The sequence below is a fragment of the Pholis gunnellus genome (assembly GCF_910591455.1).
Source record: "Pholis gunnellus genome assembly, chromosome: 21".
NCBI lineage: Eukaryota > Metazoa > Chordata > Actinopteri > Perciformes > Pholidae > Pholis > Pholis gunnellus.
Window position 1 is genome coordinate 18292867 of NC_136548.1, and position 20290 is coordinate 18313156.

Sequence of the window (20290 nt, forward strand, 5' to 3'; positions counted from 1 at the left end):
TTATACATTTTCTGTAGATCTATTAATTTATTAATCGTTGCAGCTCCAGTAGCAGCCATGAGAAGCAGCCCCTCCCACAAAAAGTGCACCAGAAGTGTGTCTCCAGTCAGTCTGAGTCACTAACAACATTTGCACAGCGCATCTCAAAAAGTGTTGCCAGAAAGAATCAATCGGCAAAAAACTTCAAATGCACGACCCGACTCCAGAACACTGTGTGTGGAACGGCGACGCGACACCGAGGTATCATCACGTCCTACTGTACATGTTTTAAATAGCACAGCTGGAGTCACTGCGACACAAACAAGCACTTTGGCTTGAGAGGAAAAAGGGGGAGGAAGGGAGGAGAGAGAGAGGGAGAGAGAGAGAGAGAGAGAGAGAGAGGGGGTGATAGAGTTGTGGCAGTCATTAAGGGCAAGACTGCTCTCCACAATTCTGGCTTATCTTCTGCAAGGTGGAGGGTTATTCTGCTCGGGGCTCATGTGCAAAGCTGAGATATACCGAACGAGAGGGAGAGAGAGAGAGAGAGAGAGAGAGAGAGAGAGAGAAAGAGGGAGAGAGAGAGAGAAAGAGAGATGGTTCATTTGCAGCTCGTCCCCGTAGACTGTGTAAAGGATTATACTCACAGAGAGAGGGAGAGAGGGAGAGAGGGAGGGAGAATCACAGACTCTCTGTCTTAGCTCACACTGCCTCCAATCTACTCCACTGCACTGTGCACTCTCACCAGCTCTCTCTCTCTCTCCATCACACACACACACACATGTGCAGACACTAACACACCAGTGTCATGTAGACTCTCGGCCCGAAGGGGGGGGGGGAGACAGCAACCAGCACAGGACCCACGAGCCAGGTACGCTTCATTCGTTCATTTCCTTTTTCTACTCACTACTCCACATTATGCAGGTTTTTGTCGCTGTGTAGAGATCCACTCACTCTCTCTCTCTCTCACTCACTCTCTCTCTCACCCTCTCTCTCTCTGCAGAAGACTCTTGCAGGCTGCATGCACCGAGCTTATCCGGCTTCTTTTTGCATAGCCCCGAGAGAACCAAGTAAAAAAAAAAAAACAGATAGCGGAGAGGGAGCCAGAGAGGAGAGGAGAGGGGGGGGGGGGGGGGGGGGGGGGGGGGGGGGGATGAAAGGACGGAGGAGACAAAAGCCAAAACTAAGCAGTGTTTTCTCATGTAGGGCAAAGAAAAGTATGCAGCCGGCTAACCTGGGCTGACCTTCACGTGGAGTTCTTGGAGCTCCTATTCAACAGCATGTGGGACACCGACTCCGCCTGCATGCACCAAATATTCTGGGTTTTTAGCCCGCAATCCAAGAACGACAGCATTCCTAAAAAGGTGTTTAAATGGCTTAAATGAAAATGAATATTTCGATAATATTCCCGTTTGAATTACGTTTTGACAGGAGTCTGATTTATTTCCGTCACGAGGAAACGCACGCCAGAAAATGGCGGTACCGCGTGGTCCACGTAGTCATTTTACATTTTACAAAAAACCTACATTTGAATCAATATTTTGCAGCCAATTCTAATAGTTTACAGGCTATTAAACCTGTTTCTTCATAATGCTTTTCATACTTGACTTGTTTCTTTACAGATCTTGTATAAAGGTAATAACGTAGTTTATGAATATGAGTTCACAGATAATTACACGTTCGTTTGTGGCTTTTTGCCGGTTACACCTTCAGTCTTATGTTTGTATCTCTGAGTTACACTCGTCGTCTTTTTTGATTCTTCAAATATCATTTAGTTTGTTCGTCCTCTGGCGTTTCGGAGAATAATGCAGCGTACGGACTATAAACGCCTCCGCTCATGCTCGGAGGTTGCGTGCCGTCTGCGGAGGCTCGCTCTACGCTCCGGTATAAACAAAGCTTGACATTTCGTTTATCACGTTAAAATATGGAAAAGTGGAACGACAAGAGCTGCTTGTGCCATTTTGCTTCTTTGCGTCAAACTATGATTTTTTCTGAGTGTTCCAGCGGTGGAGGACTTGTTGGACCGTGTGAACTCAGCCTCACTCTGTTCTCTAACAGGTCGTCATTGAGATATTTGTTCTTATCTAAAAACCTGTTGCTATGTGTGTTCCTCCTTTTCTTCTGGTTGTCTCTCCTGCAGCTTTACTAACTATTAGTTGGTTTGTGTTCAACGCTTATTCTGAAGTACACATGTCCAAAGAATGCTCCTGAAACCAGAATAATATCTACATACCACATGTTTTAATCGGAACATTCTCCATTTGGAATATATGGATCCAGATTATTGACATATTCAGAATAACAGAGGAACATGTGAACGTGTTCACCGTCCTCAAAGACTTTATTCAAACCTGTCCTTTTAAAAGGCACATTTAGCCGCCGTCACTCAGATATTCATCTTAATATTCACACATGCTGAACATGCTCAGGGGACAGATGGATGAATGGAAATGCAGGCTGATTATTCCTTCTTGTGAAATTCATCTATCCGTCACTGCATCAGGTGAAATGAGTGTGTTGATGCGTTCGGCTTTTATTTCTTTTATTTGAGGTGCGTCGAGCAACACCGCTGATGATCAGTTCCCAGCTTTCTGAAGTGGATGTAACACTTTCTTCTTTTTTTTATTATTCTGGAAGATCTAGTGACTCAGAATTGACTTTGATGCTGGTTTGATATGAGTTTGTACATCTGGAGGCTGCAGGGCCTTCTTTCCTTCTCTGGGATACGTTGGAGACGAGTTGAGTCATTGCTGATGTTTTCCTCCTGCTTTCTTTAATCTGGAGAGTCAATGAGGCCAAAGATGTCAGATATCGTAACGATAATGACTCCTGTGTAATTGTGGACTGGCATCGCACCTTAAAGACGTTACCGGTCCAGATAGAAGGTGGAAGCTTGTTTTTGTGTTGACAGACACATAAATGTGCACTGAATCCTCCAGTTGCTATGAAACCATCCGTATTGCATCACTTTTTAAAGAAAATGTGGAACAAAATGCAAAGTATTTGTGCACGTTCTTCACGTCTGGAAGTTGACCAGCGGTGGAGATAAAAACACAGTCTGACTGAGTTTTCTCTGGAATCTGACAACAATATATAAATATGTATGAAGCTTCCAGACTACAGCATCAATCTACGCACCGTATGTCCTGCGTGTACCGGATTCTGACCCCGGAACCGCCACAGTTAGCTTCAAATACACAAACCATCTGACGCAGTTTGACCAAGTTTAAACCCTAAAAAGAGAGATGAGCCAAACCCCTCACAGCCAGAATAAACATCACCCAACACAAACAGAATGTAATGAATTGCAGATCAGTTACATTTTCAAAGGTTGTATTAAAGCAAAAGATCACGAGGTTCTTTAGATCAGTTCAGTGTTGATCCTTAACGCCCAGTTTGTAACTCTGCAAATATATAAATATTACAATTATTTCCTCGATGGGCTCGATCACCGCTGTGTTACCTCCTTCAGCGATAGAAAGTGACTTAACAGACATTTATTTAAAAGGATGATTGCACCACGTTGCAGCAGCCGCACCAAACAGCGACGTAAATCAGCGCCTAATGCGTGCAACAATCTCTGCAGAGACCCATCCGCTAATATGCTGAACACAGCGTGCATTCAGTGATCCATGCAGATGAAGATGTGAGGAAGACACCCGCAGCGCTGCAGGAACATGACCCTCTGAGCCACCAGGGCACGGCCTCCTGTTAACCCCCCCCCACGACAGACAGTAGGGTATCAGTTCTGGCTCCGAGCCCACCGAGCTGTCGGCCTCACATGTCGAGCTAAGAGGAGACGGGGGGGGGGGGGGGGGGGGGAACAGCAGATCAGAGATAACGAGCAGAGACTGAGGAAGAACTGCAGACTGTCTGATGCTGCCTCCGCTAGTTGAGCTGGAAGGAAAAAGGAAAGTTACTGAACCGAGTCATTGTGTGTGTGTGTGTGTGTGTGTGTGTGTGTGTGTGTGTGTGTGTGTTCATGGATGAGACACTGAAGAGGTTCACCCTCATGTGTCCGGCTGTCAGAGAGGCTGGACGAGGCTTTTTATTCCTTTAAATGAAATACGAGGTTAAGACTCATTATTTTACATTTAATTCCCGTAAACAGGCGAGAAGAATTTACAAACCGTGACAATCGGTACAAATACACATCAACACTACATCAACACGGTAACAAAACAGAAGCAACCCTTCCTTTCTAACTCGGTGGATAAGTGAATAACAAGACGAGAGCTCACGCGAAACTACTGCAAATGATCCACAATCTTGTTTAACATAAACTTTAACATTATGTAGTTAATCAAAGGCCCCCAAACACACTCAAATACACCAGATGACCCCTTTAAGTTGTATTTACTTTCCTCCAGGTTTAAGAACATCATGAGGTCTTTGAATCCATAAAGATGCTTCAATAGTCTTCTACGTGCTAATAACGAAGCTAACGGCTAACCTTCAGGATCATAACATCATATATAACATGAAAAAACCTTAAAGTGTACCAGGTTGATTCTGGAACAGGTCGTACTCTTTTGGGCAGATTTAAAGAAAAATAGTTGTGCTGTAGTTGCAGTGACATTACATTGTCGGGTCGCAGCGTTCGGGTTTAAAAGGACTCCTTTGGCTTCATGTGGTCTGACAGATGAAAGGTTTTTAAATGCCAGGTAGAAGAAGAAGAAAAGAGTGTCGGAATGAGTTGTTTTTCTTGGGATATCAGGAGCTCGTGTTTTTTTCTGGATTTGTGTATTTATTTGTATAAGCGGTTGGCGCTCGTCGGCGGTGGAATTTCATTATCAGCGAGGGAATTTGAAGCTTTGAAATTCAGAAATCTGCATATGAACCAACAGACAGACAGTCAGTCCTTTGAAACCTCCTTCCTCAGCTGAGTGGATTTCCCTCCAGCTTCACATTCACTCAGAGCACATCGCTCTTGTTAATTGCCCGGCCCACTCACATCCCCCCCCCCCCACACCAGTTGACTTATGGCCACTGACGTAACAGGCTGCCGGTTAGGAGGAGGCTCATCTGAAAATCATGCTAACGCACCATCTGCAGGCCGAACATATTTATAGAAGGTAAGCTGGGAAAGGACCCGTTTCAGAGAAGTATTTTCAGTAAGAACACCATCTGCTTATGAACGTCTTCAGCTGGTGGACTTAAGATGACTGAAACTGTTCATGTATTCATTTTCATTTTTTAATCCAAAAATAGACAAAGAGGTTCAAGTTAGAATCAGAAATATCGTCTTTTAATCGTCTTTCTTTCTCGTCAAAACCTGGCGCCTACATTACCCACAATGCAATTCGATCACAAAGAGATTCATGTGTGTTATGCTAGTAGCAACCACAGACTGTATATAAGAAGTGGACGTAGTTATCGTGACGTCACTCGTTGGTCTGTAGACTGACGTTTTGAAGCCTTGAGTTCGGCCGTCGCCATCTTGGCTTTTTTGCAACCAGTGAACAGGAAGTGACCATATGTGGACTGAGGAGGACGTAAAGACTCTAAATAGACCACAATTTACTAAATGAACATCATGCTGTATTGAAGAAGACTTGAAACTAGAGATTGAGACCATAAACTCATGTTTACAATGTTTACTGAGGTAATAAATCAAGAGAGAAGTAGAGTCATTTTCTCATAGACTTCTATACAACCAGAGGAGTTGCCCCCTGGTGGACATTAGAGAGAATGCAGCTTTAAGACACTTTAGCATTTCTTCCATATGCTAATCGTGACAATTTGACCCAAATGATGAGGTGGTTGGATGTGAACTGTAACTCTACTGGTTGGAGAAGCCCATCCTCTCAGAGGTGGTAATTCTCCTTTTATTTTCTAACTTGTAGTCTCACTTGAGGCAGTTCCTCAGATTTCCCAGAGCTCCCTCTGGAAACTCTTAAAGCTTACAGTACTCTCCACACACACACACACACACACACACACACCTACACACACACACACACACACACACACACACACACACAGTAGTACTCTCAACACCTGTAAACAGACTTTGATGTGTGAAATAGGTGGATTTCCCTCAACACCAGCAAAAGACTTTGTCAGTGCGTTGGCATGAAAAGTGTTCACCCCTGTTGGCTATTTTCTTATTTTGTTGGATTACAACCCTGAATTCAAATGTTTTTTATTTGGATTTCATGCAATGGACTTACACAAACTAGTTAAATGAAAACCTAAAAAATATTAAAAAACATTGAAAAGTGGTGCGTGCGTATGTATTGACTTCCTTTAATTCTAGGTTGTAATGCAGAAACAGAAAATTATATCAATGCTGGGGTTAGCATTCATATTTCTGACTAAATTTATAAAAATAATCAGAATGTCATTGTTGAAAATGGCTCAAAGCGTCGTCTATTTTTGGTTAAATCAGCTGAAATCTTTCAACGCCAATTCTGAGATAAGAGTCGTCCGTTTGGGACGAATCTACGTCATGAAATAAACTCTTACTTATTCACTCACCACCGTGTAGCTTTACAATCACGGCCTGTTCTCTCTTTTACGAGGACTAACAACTCATCCATCAGCACATTACAACATCTGATTATCTGGAGATAGCAAGGTGCTTTCCTCCCCTAAGATGTTTTAAGTTTTCTCATTTCGTGGCTGGCTAGTTAGCTAGCTAACATTAGCTAGCTAGCCAGCCACCTTGCTATCTCCAGATAATCAGATGATGTAATGTGCTGATGGATTAGTTGTTAGTCCTCGTAAAAGAGAGAACAGGCCGTTAGCTAGCTAATATTAGCTACGTTAGCATGAAAACATTGAAAACATGGTGTAGTTAGCTAGCTAACATTAGCTAGCTAACTACACCATATTTTCATGCTAACGTAGCGGCAGAGCCAGGTCCCTGCTGCTGCGACACCACAGCCGGGAGGAGAGCAGACGGCCGCCACCGGGAGACGGAGGATCTGTCGCTGGCTTTCCTCCGGGCAAAGTAGTCTCCCAACGGTTCCTGTTTGTTCCGCCTCTGATTTCGTGGAAAGAGAATTCCCTTTTCCAGCCTAAACTGTCGTTGAATTCATCATCACAGAAATCTAGTGTTGACCTAATTTTTATCTAGTCTCGGCTTGTATGTTATATATATTTTATAAGTATTATGTATAATATTACACGATATGTGCTCTCAGCAGCTAAAACACTACGCTTAATACTTTTATTACATAATTCATCTTCGGCAAATGGTGGTAACATTCTTCCTTTAATCAAACAAACACTACCTTATACACCCTATACATTATGTGGGAAGCTCATACTTGTTTATTTTAAATACATTCCAGATACATCACCATACGTTTTATGGGGCTGAGTTTATGTACATACCAAATGACGTGAATGAATTAGTCATTTTAAGTCATCTTGTGTTCTCTGTGGATCAAATCAATATATTACCTCCTGCAGAAACGTTGCGTCTGAAAAGAGACCCTGAGAGACATTTTCTCCTCTCTACCTAAATACTTAACGCAGTTGTTATATTTCATCTTTCTTTACAGCAGTAATTTGGCTCCGTCATTGATATTTATACTCTCAGAGAGGCTGATGTTCTGTCCCAGTATTTATTTTATAAATGAATCATCCTCGTCACATTTCAAAGACGCCCTAGTTGCAGCTCAAATGTTTTGTGTTGCATATTTTAGTACTCCAGAGTTTCCTTTTTAATTGAGATTTCCAAAGTTTTTAGAAGAGCGACAGTCAGTCAGATCAAATGAAGACACGAGAAAACATTCTCTACTGGACTGTTGGATGTTTTCTGACAGACTGTTGTAGTAAAAGTAGCAAAACCACCGTGTATAAATACCAGCATTTATGTATTACCAAAAGTACTGGCATCAAGATATACTAAAGTTACCAGAAGTAAATTACCAAAAGTAAAAGTACTGTATAATTAAAAGTATTTTATTATCAAATTATTATTGGTAAGCATTATTAATGTGTTCTTGATTTTGATATAGCGTCTGGTAAATGTTGAGGTAATCATATATATATATGTGTGTGTGTGTGTATATATGTATACAGCTGTGTGTGTATACGTGTACATGTGTGTATCTATATATGTGTAATGTATGTATATATACGTGTATGTGTCTGTATATATATATATATATGTGTGTGTGTGTGTGTATATACGTGTACTTGTGTGTATATATATATATATTAATATATACACATGTGTATATATGTGTGTGTGTGTGTATATACGTGTGTGTATGTGTATATACGAGTACATTTGTGTGTATAAAACAAAGGTAATAAATAAATGCATTGCAGTAAAAAGTAGAAGTTGCCTATAGTGTGTAGCAGAAAATTAAAATATTCAAGTACTACTTACAGTACAGCACTACAGTAAATGTACTCGGTTACTCTCCATAGCTGTGTTTTTATTGCCTTGATGAATCATCTCCGGTACACGGTGTGTTTGCTTCCCAGTGTTTGTGAACACAGCGCCCAGCGGAGCCAGCAGTCCTCCAGCTGGCTGCCTCCCAGGTCCCAGTGAGAGACACTGATTTGTGGCCACTAATAGAGCTCGATCCCTGACTCATCCCGTCCCACCGTTCACTCAATGACACCAATTACTCACCTTCAGGACACGTCCCGGGCTCAGACCAGGCCAAAAATATCACTTTCTAATTACCGGGACTTCCTCTCTGAGGTGGAATTGATGTCTGGCCTCAGACCAGGTTTTTGTCCTCTCGTTGGCGGAGAGGTGTGTAGTTAAGGTACGCCTTTAGTGTTGCTGCGGCAGTTTAGTGGTGTGACTGGGAAACGAGGCATTAGCCGTCCAGTGGCCAGGGGCTGAATTCAATCATACAGCTGGTGATGGAGGCCGGCTGCTTGATAACCTCCATCACATACCTGCTCTTCACCCACCCCTCTTCTCATGTGACCTCCTCATCATGCAGCCTCTCATCTCATCCTGAGTGTTGGTATAACGAGGTTTGATGCTTGGACCAGGATGAGCTCACAGCATTCGAGGCTATACCTACGAAACATGATATGCACTGGAATTCATAGATATCCCACAAAAACAAATAAGAAAGTGTAAAGACCGCAAAACATCTCACAGGGCCGGTAGGAGTGGAGGTGGACGAATCAAACAAACACCGTTCTTTCCTCCAGGAGACTTCTGTTCATACAGTGTTATTTGTCACTGAGGTAACATCACTTCCATCGTTTTTTTAAACCAACACAATCTTTTCCTAAACCAAACTAAGTATTTTACGTTCTTTTCCTAAACCAAACTAAGTATTTCACGATCTTTTCCTAAACCGAACTAAGTACTTCACGATCTTTTTCTAAACTTAACTAAGTATTTCACGATCTTTTCCTAAACCAAACTAAGTATTTCACGATCTTTTTCTAAACTTAACTAAGTATTTCACGATCTTTTTCTAAACCTAACTAAGTACTTCACGATCTTTTTCTAAACCCAATTAAGTATTTCACGACCTTTTCCTAAACCTAACTAAGTATTTCACGATCTTTTTCTAAAGCTAACTGAATATTTTTGTTGTTTAAACCTAACCAAGTTGTTTCCTGTGAAGACGGACGTTCATTTTTAAGACTGTATTTATGTAACAAGTAAAATTGACAAGTTTTGCTGAAAAACGCACGAAAAAAGCAACAACTTTTTCAAAAAATGTCATGCATGAAGATACGTTAAAAAAGCAGAAGCAGCAGCCGGACTCGGATTCACTGATCACGGAGGACCGATCCAGTATGAGACAGTCAGAGGACGTCTGAGCCTCAATCCTCTTCCACTTCACCCTCCACTCTGATCCTCTGCTGCTCATCACCAAGGCGTGCACTAAATTATTATTCCCTTTGAAGACGGGATCATCACATTTCAGATTCGAGTGACCCGGCTGGCACAGATTTCCGGAGACGACACCCAAAAGAAAAGAGTCGTCTTGATGAGCTCGGGCCGATGTTGACACGGTGATAAATGTCAGTGTTTACTGACCGTGCAACAGCACCAGCGCTGGATAAATGTCACACGGATGCATCACATGGGATTATTTGTGCTAAAAATGTACCTGGCTTTTATTAAAGCCCTCCATCCTCATTGCATCGTCAGCATTAAAGCAGACACACACACACACAGGAAAACTTGAACCAGCAGCTCTCTATTTCAGGACTCTCCATTCTAGTATATCTTAAGATTTGAGAGGCGTGAGGCTTTGAAGTGTGTGACACTCACAGAGGATGACAGCTGAGTAAATAATACGCCGTTATTTAAGAGGAGTAAACCTCTTGTGTACGTCTGACGTTATCGCTCAGCTACCAGACTGAATTAACTCCACACCAGAGGTGTTTTTGGAGCTGAAGTCCTTTGACGTTAACGCCATTAACAGCCACTAAAAATGATCACTAGAACTCTTAGGTTTATTACTAACAGACCACTACTTTTAACCAGATATGTGCTTTAATTGATTTAATCTGTGACCAGTAATAAATAGAAGCGTAGGGATGATAATGTTGTTTGATATCGGTTTGTCGTCCTCTTTGGTCCACACTTAAGATGTCACTTTAGGTTAATTTTGTTTGAAAGCAGACTCTCATTAACCGCTTCATTTTGAAGAAGAAAACTCAAAACGACGTGACCTACATGAGGCGTTTTACTTTTAGTCGTACGCTCCATTGACTCGATGAGTGATATCCATTCGGAGGAGCTGAATGTTTTTATTTGTTGTGTTGAAAATGCCTTTTTTTATTTCATTTTCTTTGTCTTTGCTGAAAGTTCAGTGCAGTATTTATTAAGTCTTTAGGTATCGACCGACGTTCGTTCAAAGGCTCAATAGTTTGATCAGACGACTCATCGATTCTGGATTGAAACCTTTTCAATACTCATTGCTGGACACAGAGCGTCCTGTCTGGTTAGATTAACCTATCGGTGGTTAACTGGTTAACCGTTGACATCCCTCATTATTTATCTGACGAGTAATAAATGGAGGTTTAGGGACGGTAATGTTGGTTGATCGAGTGTCTTTAGACGGAAACACAAACCTCATCCTCTCTGATGACTGTGGGATGTTTGGCCACAATGAGCTCCCTCCGTCATTCCTTATACTTATATACATACAGTATGTACATTTATACATATATACATTTATACATATACAAGGAAGTGTCTGCAAATATTGGACAGACTGCAGTAGAGTTTGGTACGTAGACACTCGGAGGAAGAATTGCGTTCACAGCGTTTCACTCAGAACTATGAGAAACTCAAGTATTGTACTTCAGTAGAGGTACTTCTACTTTACTTTAATATTTCCATTTGCTCTAACTATCTTCTAGTCCACTATATTTCACAGGGACAGATTATACGTTTCCCTTCATTACATTTATTTGACTATTAGTCACCAGTTAGTCTTCTTTGCCGATTCAGGTTCTGAATACTGAATATAAATCGATCGGTAAACGATGATGCATTATTAAGTAGTTAAAATGAGCTCCAGCTTCACCAGCTGCAACATCAAAGTGATGAACACATGAATGCATCAATAATTATAATCCAGTGGTGATCAGATACCTGCAGAACTAACATTTACATCAGCTTCTCTCTATGCTTATTGCTCATTGGTTTATGTCTTGTCGGGTGTAACAACCCTTCTCCACAGACGGTATCAAACCTGTGTACTTTGATGGTTTCACTGGTCAAGTGAGCGTACGAGTCGTCACTGAGTCGTAAGGTCGCAGTAGAAGATTGAAGCATCCTTTCACGCGTCCTTGTCTCCTCCATCGCTCACTAACGCTGCTCGTGTGTCGGCTCCAGGCGTCGGTCTTTAACCGCGGACGAGATGAATATTTTTGGCCATAATTAGCTCCCTATTGATATTCATGTGATGCGACATGGTAAGAGCTATGGTTGTTAAGCACATTATGCTTTGTGGGTAGAAAAGAGAGGAGAGAGGAAGAAGAGGGGCAGAAGGAAGATCAACCTCAGGGATGAATCCAACAAATCCATAAAGAAGGAGTGAGGAGAGATGAAGTGTTTCATCAACCTTGAACCAGTGAGGGCAATACAATAAAACCCACTAATCACTGTATCTTACAGTGTGGTACTTGTACATCTAAATATAGTATATTAATGACAACACGACCAGCTGACTCTTTACTAATCTAGGGAATTAAACCAGCAGACAAAAATCTATTATTACCCATTACAGATTCACTGACACAGAACACTTGAATTTTAATTCTTGTTCATTTTGAAGATTATTTACTAAATTTTCTGTTTTATTATCTTAATGATAAATCATAATTCAGTAGATTTATATCTACGTATTTGTTTGTTACAATGTTTGAATAAAGTCTGATGTTTCCCTTAAACACATAAAGTAATGATGCCAGTCTCTTCCACTCGGTGAGGCTCACAGCTGATCTCTGGGATCGGATCGGTCCTCGATGTTGGCGGATACTCAAAGCCCAGGTATCGGTATCAGGACTGAAAACGTCACTAATCACCTCAAACACTACAACATCTAAAGAGATGCTGCATTTTATTATAAACTTTGTGGCAAATTTCCAGACTGGAGCTGAAACCATTATTCGATTAGTCAATTTTTAGAAAACTAATCTATAAACTAATATCTATTTTGATAATTGTTAAAGTCGTTTTTCTTCTGTGATGGTAAACTGAACATCTTCAGGTCTTCAGCTGTTTGATGACATCGCTTTAAAGCTTCTGGAATCCGATCGTCTGACATCTAATAGATCAACCGATTGATCAGCTCACCGATCAAATAATCTGCAGACGAACTGGTGACGGAGTTAGTTGCATCATTACAGCGTATTCTTCTCGCCTAGAACCACGGAAAACATGTCGAATACGTTGTTGTTCTCCGCGCTCGGCACGCTGGTATTTTGAGACGAACCGTGACTTCTTTTTTTATCAATCTTCTGGCTGTAAATTAATCATGAAGCACTCCGGGAGATAAAACTTGAACTGCAGGTCCAAGAAAGCGACTAAATCAGTAACGTGGTACATTCTGTTCTCCCTCAGCAGGAATACTACAGTTTTTACTACGAATAATTACTGTAACTAAGAGGTACAACTGTGAGAAAAGCAGCGCTGTTAAATGAAGGGGAGGCTAATGTACGTGTGCCCTAAAGGGAACCGTCGCCTCTTCATGCAGGTTCATCACCACCGCTTCTCATGCGTCACAACTGGTCCTCTGGGATCCTGGTTCTCTGTAATCCTGGTTCTCTGTGATCCTGGTTCTCTGTGAGATCCTGGTTCTCTGGGATCCCGGTTCTCTGTAATCCTGGTTCTGTGATCCTGGTTCTCTGTGATCCTGGTTCTCTGTGATCCTGGTTCTCTATGATCCTGGTTCTCTGTGATCCTGGTCCTCTGGGATCCTGGTTCTCTGTGATCCTGGTTCTCTGTAATCCTGGTTCTCTGTAATCCTGGTCCTCTGTGATCCTGGTTCTCTGTGATCCCGGTTCTCTGTGATCCCGGTTCTCTGTGATCCCGGTTCTCTGTGATCCCGTTTCTCTGTGCTCCTGGTTCTCTGTAATCCTGGTTCTCTGTAATCCTGGTTCTGTGATCCTGGTTCTTTGTAATCCTGGTTCTCTGTAATCCTGGTTCTCTGTGCTCCTGGTCCTCTGTGATCCTGGTTCTCTGTGATCCTGGTTCTCTGTGATCCCGGTTCTCTGTGATCCCGGTCCTCTGTGATCCTGGATCCGGTGAGACTTTGGAGACATGTTTGTATTCAGCGGAGGCAGACCTCGTTCCAAATATAGCCCGCTCCGTGTTTAAATTCAGATCTTGTTTGGGTTTTATTTTAATTTGCGAGTGCCCTGGAGAGCTGGATATTATAATGTGTGGATGGAGGAGCACCGTTTTAGCTCTTTTTTTATTCTTTCACCCATTCCTGCCTCGGTGCCTTCCTCAGTAATTAAGACTCTGCTGAACGGGGTTTCTGATGGAGAGAGAGAGGAAGACGGAGCTACAAGTGAACTCGGCTGCAGCCACCGGCTGGAACTTAGAACATGATTGAGAATATGGAGAAAAATGAATATATGAATAAATGAATAAGTCAGTGGGAAAGAAGACAGTGAAATAAGTGGTCAAAGGAGGACAGAGGGAGGAACTTTCACTATTTATCAGTGGAAGTAAATGAAGGACTGAAGCATGAGGTGCACAGCTTTTTGTTTTTTGTTTCTGCACCTCAGTTCATTGTGTGTAAAGCCGGTTTGTCTGCACAGTTACAGATAAAGAACAGAATACACTCCAATCTTAATATTATTAATATACTATTTGTAGAATTAGCTTCCAGCGATGTCTGCGTAAGTTTGTTTCCACCTTGTGTGATACAAACATTTACAAAAAAGAGTTGTAAAGTTTAAAAGTTTATTGAAAGAAGATAGACATGTTTTTATGTGACGAAATATTCAGCTTCAATCCTTTAAAAAACGAGAGACAGAAGAGTTTCATTCATTAAAGAATGAAATAAAAGATATTCTTCGCAGCTGTAGTAACGTGTATATCCTGTTCAATACTGAAGTTTTGTGATGGAAAAATCAACCGTATCTATGACAGCATGTACGAGAGTTGTTGTTGTATTTTTTCAAACCAAGCTCAGAACGTTGACACACATTTATAATCCCTTAAATTTCTACCAAAATATGTTCTTAAAGAGAGTTTTTGCATTGCAAATTATTTTATTCTAGAAGTTTGTTGCTTTAAGAACTACTCGCTAGCTAGCAAGCTAAATGCTAACACTAGCATGTCACAATAGCTCTTCAAGATGTTTTTTGTTATTTTTCCCTGCATTGTGCCATTTTTATTTCATGTAAAATGTTATACTCGGAGCTAAAAAACAATCAATAAGTTCACAAGATTATTCAAAAGCCACATTTGTAGCACAGACCAGTCTCATTACTGTATCAAACCCATCGGTTTATACCGACAAGAGTTAAAAATAACGTGAAAGGTGCGACACAATTAATAATTTATGTTATTTTCCTCCATTAACAGTTTCCGTTACGGCACCAATCTGTCAATTGATTTATTTTGCCTTTTCAAGTGTCTTCTGGTGTGATTTGAACATGTTTCAGTGGCTATGACGGGATCGTTTACTGTCAAACCTGTAAGCAGCTAACAGATAGTTTAGTTTTTTTAATCAATTAGAAATCATTTGGTCCAAAAATGTCAGAAAAAATGTCAGTGAAAATCATTGATGTGTTCCAGTTTACAGTCAAAAGATATTCAGTTTACAATATGATTTACAAAACGATACAAAACAGCAAATCCTCACATTGTAGCTTCATACACGACTCAACGGACTAATTGCTTTATAATTCTGTTGATTTAACGGTCCATTAATATACAAACAGTTTGAGCTCTAAATTCACATGAGTTTATCTCAGCAGGCCTGCAGCAGAAGCATGTGGACGACATCGGACTGCAGCTTGTGTCTCATGATTAATTCAAGTCCCACTATAGACAGGTGTGTATAGTATATATATGGTGCAGTAATATACATGTACTGTGTATACTGTCAGCTGCTGCAGCCACACAACAACAACAAGCCACAGCTCAAACACTCGGGAGGAAAATAATTTGAAGTCAATTTGAGTGAAGCACAGAGACAAGTACAAATTATTAGACCTCAGCCCGATGAAGCCATAAAACTAACAAATGGCCTCTGTCAGACCGCGGCCAACAGCAGCCAAGGTTGTACTAACAACACACACACACTCACACACACACACACACACGCAGACACTCCATCCGCCTTGTAATGAGAAATGTTTGGACGTGGCCTTGGAATTCATCCCAGACGGCTGAAATATGGTTTCAGTGGCACGACAGTCACCCGTTTGGTTTTAGTACACAACAACACAATGCTGCAGGAACGAGTTCTAAAACACAGAAATTAGTCAGTGTTTTTACACTTCCTGTTCCCTCGTATGGAAGTCAATGTTTTTTTATTTGTGTTTTGTGTTTAGATGTCTAACATGAAGTCACGTGACCGTGGTGGAGTTCCTTTATAGACTAACGTGAAGTCACGTGACCGTGGTGGAGTTCCTTTATAGACTAACGTGAAGTCACGTGACCGTGGTGGAGTTCCTTTATAGACTGACGTGAAGTCACGTGACCGTGGTGGAGTTCCTTTATAGACTGACGTGAAGTCACGTGACCGTGGTGGAGTTCCTTTATAGACTAACGTGAAGTCACGTGACCGTGGTGGAGTTCCTTTATAGACTGACGTGAAGTCACGTGACCGTGGTGGAGTTCCTTTATAGACTGACGTGAAGTCACGTGACCGTGGTGGAGTTCCTTTATAGACTAACGTGAAGTCACGTGACCGTGGTGGAGTTCCTTTATAGACTAACGTGAAGTCACGTGACCGTGGTGGAGTTCATTTATAGACTAACGTGAAGTCACGTGACCGTGGTGGAGTTCCTTTATAGACTAACGTGAAGTCACGTGACCGTGGTGGAGTTCCTCTATAGACTAACGTGAAGTCACGTGACCGTGGTGGAGTTCCTTTATAGACTAACGTGAAGTCACGTGACCGTGGTGGAGTTCCTTTATAGACTAACGTGAAGTCACGTGACCGTGGTGGAGTTCATTTATAGACTAACATGAAGTCACGTGACCGTGGTGGAGTTCCTCTATAGACTAACGTGAAGTCACGTGACCGTGGTGGAGTTCCTCTATAGACTAACGTGAAGTCACGTGACCGTGGTGGAGTTCCTCTATAGACTAACGTGAAGTCACGTGACCGTGGTGGAGTTCCTCTATAGACTAACGTGAAGTCACGTGACCGTGGTGGAGTTCCTCTATAGACTAACGTGAAGTCACGTGACCGTGGTGGAGTTCCTTTATAGACTAACGTGAAGTCACGTGACCGTGGTGGAGTTCCTTTATAGACTAACGTGAAGTCACGTGACCGTGGTGGAGTTCCTTTATAGACTAACGTGAAGTCACGTGACCGTGGTGGAGTTCCTTTATAGACTAACGTGAAGTCACGTGACCGTGGTGGAGTTCCTTTATAGACTAACGTGAAGTCACGTGACCGTGGTGGAGTTCCTTTATAGACTAACGTGAAGTCACGTGACCGTGGTGGAGTTCCTTTATAGACTAACGTGAAGTCACGTGACCGTGGTGGAGTTCCTTTATAGACTAACGTGAAGTCATGTGACCGTGGTGGAGTTCATTTATAGACTAACGTGAAGTCATGTGACCGTGGTGGAGTTACTTTATAGACTAACGTGAAGTCACGTGACCGTGGTGGAGTTCCTTTATAGACTAACGTGAAGTCACGTGACCGTGGTGGAGTTCCTTTATAGCCAAACTTTAGCTTTTTACTTCTGATGATTGTATCATAAATGTTTCTTTGCCACATAAATCTTTTTCTGCAATAATCTAAAACCTAATGGAAGAATGTCATTGGTTTATTGCGGAGGCAACCAGTGTGAGGCTAACTTCCAGCTGGAGCTACAAAATACCAACATCCCTGCAGCTCTCTATAATGAGCACAAAATAATAAATCATGCGGACAGCCGGCTTTAATAATGTGTGTGTATGTGAGAGGGATAACACACAGTTTATTCTGTGTCTGAAATATTAGAAGCAGCAAGAGAAATTGATTTCATGTGTTCGGGTTATATGTTCAAGAGAATTTTGTCCGATAAGGTAATTACAAGACAGCCGTCCTTGTGGGCTTACCGACATGTTTGCAGCATTAATGTGTACTAAATGAATAAATAAAAAAGCCTCCATGCATGTGAGTGGCCACATGAGCTTGTGAGTGAAGCTGAAATATTACTTGTTCCTAATGGCGACGACATCACCGTTAAATATTCAACAACCTGAGCAAAGTGAGCCAATTAAAGGGGAATTCATCAATTTCCAACAAAAACACAACATTCAACCTTCTGGTTTCACATTTCTCTCTTTCACAGAACAAAGTTTAATTGACTTGTTAACTCATCGTAGAAAACAAATTAAAAGTTTTCTACGGTTCCAACAATCACCAGCTGTGATTATCCCTGATTATCAGGCTAATATTTAAAGAGGCAAATACAAAAATCTGTGACCAAAAAACCCCCAAAGTCCTCAGACCACCACACACACACACACACACACACACACACACACACACACACACACACACACACACACACACACACACACACACACACACACACACACACACACACACGGCCGTGGCTTTCCTGAAGGCTCCTCATGAATTAAAGTGACAGGCTCTCTCGTCTCGATGTCCATGGAAACACACCGGCATGCTGCTGCGCTCCTATTGGAGGATCCACATCTGTGACCGACTCAAAAGACACAAACATGGCCGTTGTTAGGCCGAGTCCCCCGGAGGAACAGGCGAGAATAACGCTCTCTTACTTCAGGGTGTCAGAGGGCATGATGGGAAATCTGCTCCACTTTTAAAAAACACCAGTTTTCACGTTGATTTAATTTAGTCTGAAACCAAACCCACGCTCGTGCTTTTAATACATAAATAAACATAAATTCAGTGGTGGAAGAAGTGTTCACGTCTGCTTTTGAGTAAAAGTAACAGTACGACAGTAACCTCAACATTGTACTGAGTACTTTGGTTAATGCACTTTCATTTTTGTCACCAGATAATTCATTAATGTTGTTAATAATACGTTCTGTTGAGCCAGTGTGCTCATCATACGCTGTGTTTCATACATTCATATTCATAATATCTTCACAGTCTGCTCTTTCATTCCTTTGCTTAACTGTGAGCTAATGAAGTTTAACTTCCTGCTTCGGTTCATCTTTGGAGCTTGTTGTCCACAGAAAGTACACAGTTTGTACAGTAAGTGTGTGTATTAAGACTTCATTTACACTGTGGTGACAGTAAACAGTGGAGAGGTTTTATTATATTTAATAACTGCAGAGCTGTTTCTGTCCCTCAGCAGAAGAAGACCCTCAAGTCTTTGGTAACTTATAAGATATTTATCTTTGAGTGAGCGACTGTTCACCGTTCTCTCCATCAACACGTGATCTGATCACCGTCACCGAGTCATCGGTGCTTTGTGTGTCTCCGGTACCCCCCCCCCCCCCCCCCCCCCCAGAGGACGTCCTTTTACATTTTACATTTTACATTTTTTCATGTCTCTTCTTCTTCACTGGTTCTGACTCGACCGTGAGACGTCTCTGCTGTCGGATCATCGCGTCACAACAGTTCTTAGTTGTTTGTTTTTCTCGCCTCTGGGATTCCCGGGACAGTTGTTGGAACAGACAGATGTTACAGCTGTTTGTTCACGTGTAGCTGGAGGTGTGTTTGTGTTGTGACTGGGACAATAAGAGAAACACACACACACACACACACACACACAGTGCAGCGATGCTCCAGGACGCCAGTGTTCACATTAACACTCAGTGTGAGCTGTGGTGTGAACACTGACACTCACTCACAGTGTAATGAACACGTTGAAGCTCTATAACACGCGTGGTTATCAATGATCTGCTTTTCACTGTTTCACTGTGTTTCTCCTGCTGTCAGGCAGCTTCTGCTCCTTCCTCTTCCACTCATGCATGCTGTGAACTTTGCAGACTTTAGATCGACTGATGAATGAGGAATGGACTATTTGTGGCCGTCACTTTTTTATTTAAGTTAGTGTTGAATTGCCGTCACTCCTCGGTGGTGCGTTGAAGGACGCTCCGACATTTATATATAGTCATGTATTGTGTCTCATGTTAAATGGAGGAAGCTGACGACATGAACACAGTTGATTGAGTTGTGAAAATGATTTCCTTTCAACCCGCTGCAGGTCGAGAGAAGAGAAAGGGCCCCATGATCTCCGCCGGCGATGCCGAGTTCCCGCGGGATTACCACACGCTGGCCGGCGGCCGCGGGGCCCGGCGGTTCCCCGACAACACCAACACCAACGGGGGGTTCACGTCCTCCTCGCTGGACCGCCGGCACAACTCGGTGGCCGCCAAGAGCCTGGAGGCCCTGAACAGCATCCACAAGGCGGACATCGAGCGGCAGAGAGACGCCCTCATGGACCTCCAGAAGAACAAGTTCTCCAACAGCCCCGGCAGCCTGTCGCAGGGCGCCGCCCCCGCCGCAGGACGACAGGTAATCTTTCCATCCAATAATAGTTTGTATGACGTAACAGACCGTACGGATCCTCCTGCCACAGTTTAATTAGTTCAACTGCAGATCGTTATCACACGATATTCAGTAAGAACACGTGATCAGATCTGCATTACTGCCTTTTAATCACAATGTGTATTATTTTAAGAGAAACATCGATATCTATGCAGCATGATAGAAGATCGTATCCGTAGTGTTGC

At 42.3% G+C, this 20290-nt stretch overlaps 1 protein-coding gene across 1 annotated transcript in view; it reads left to right on the plus strand.

Moving 5' to 3' along the window:
- Nucleotides 1–20290, plus strand: part of srcin1b (SRC kinase signaling inhibitor 1b) — a gene marked incomplete at both ends in the record, with an annotated part of 68763 nt that overhangs the window by 7056 nt on the left and 41417 nt on the right. Inside the window, one exon of the mRNA XM_079182809.1 lies at nt 19762–20072. Within this exon, the coding sequence (XP_079038935.1) occupies nt 19762–20072 (311 nt within the window). The remainder of the gene's footprint in view (nt 1–19761; nt 20073–20290) is intronic.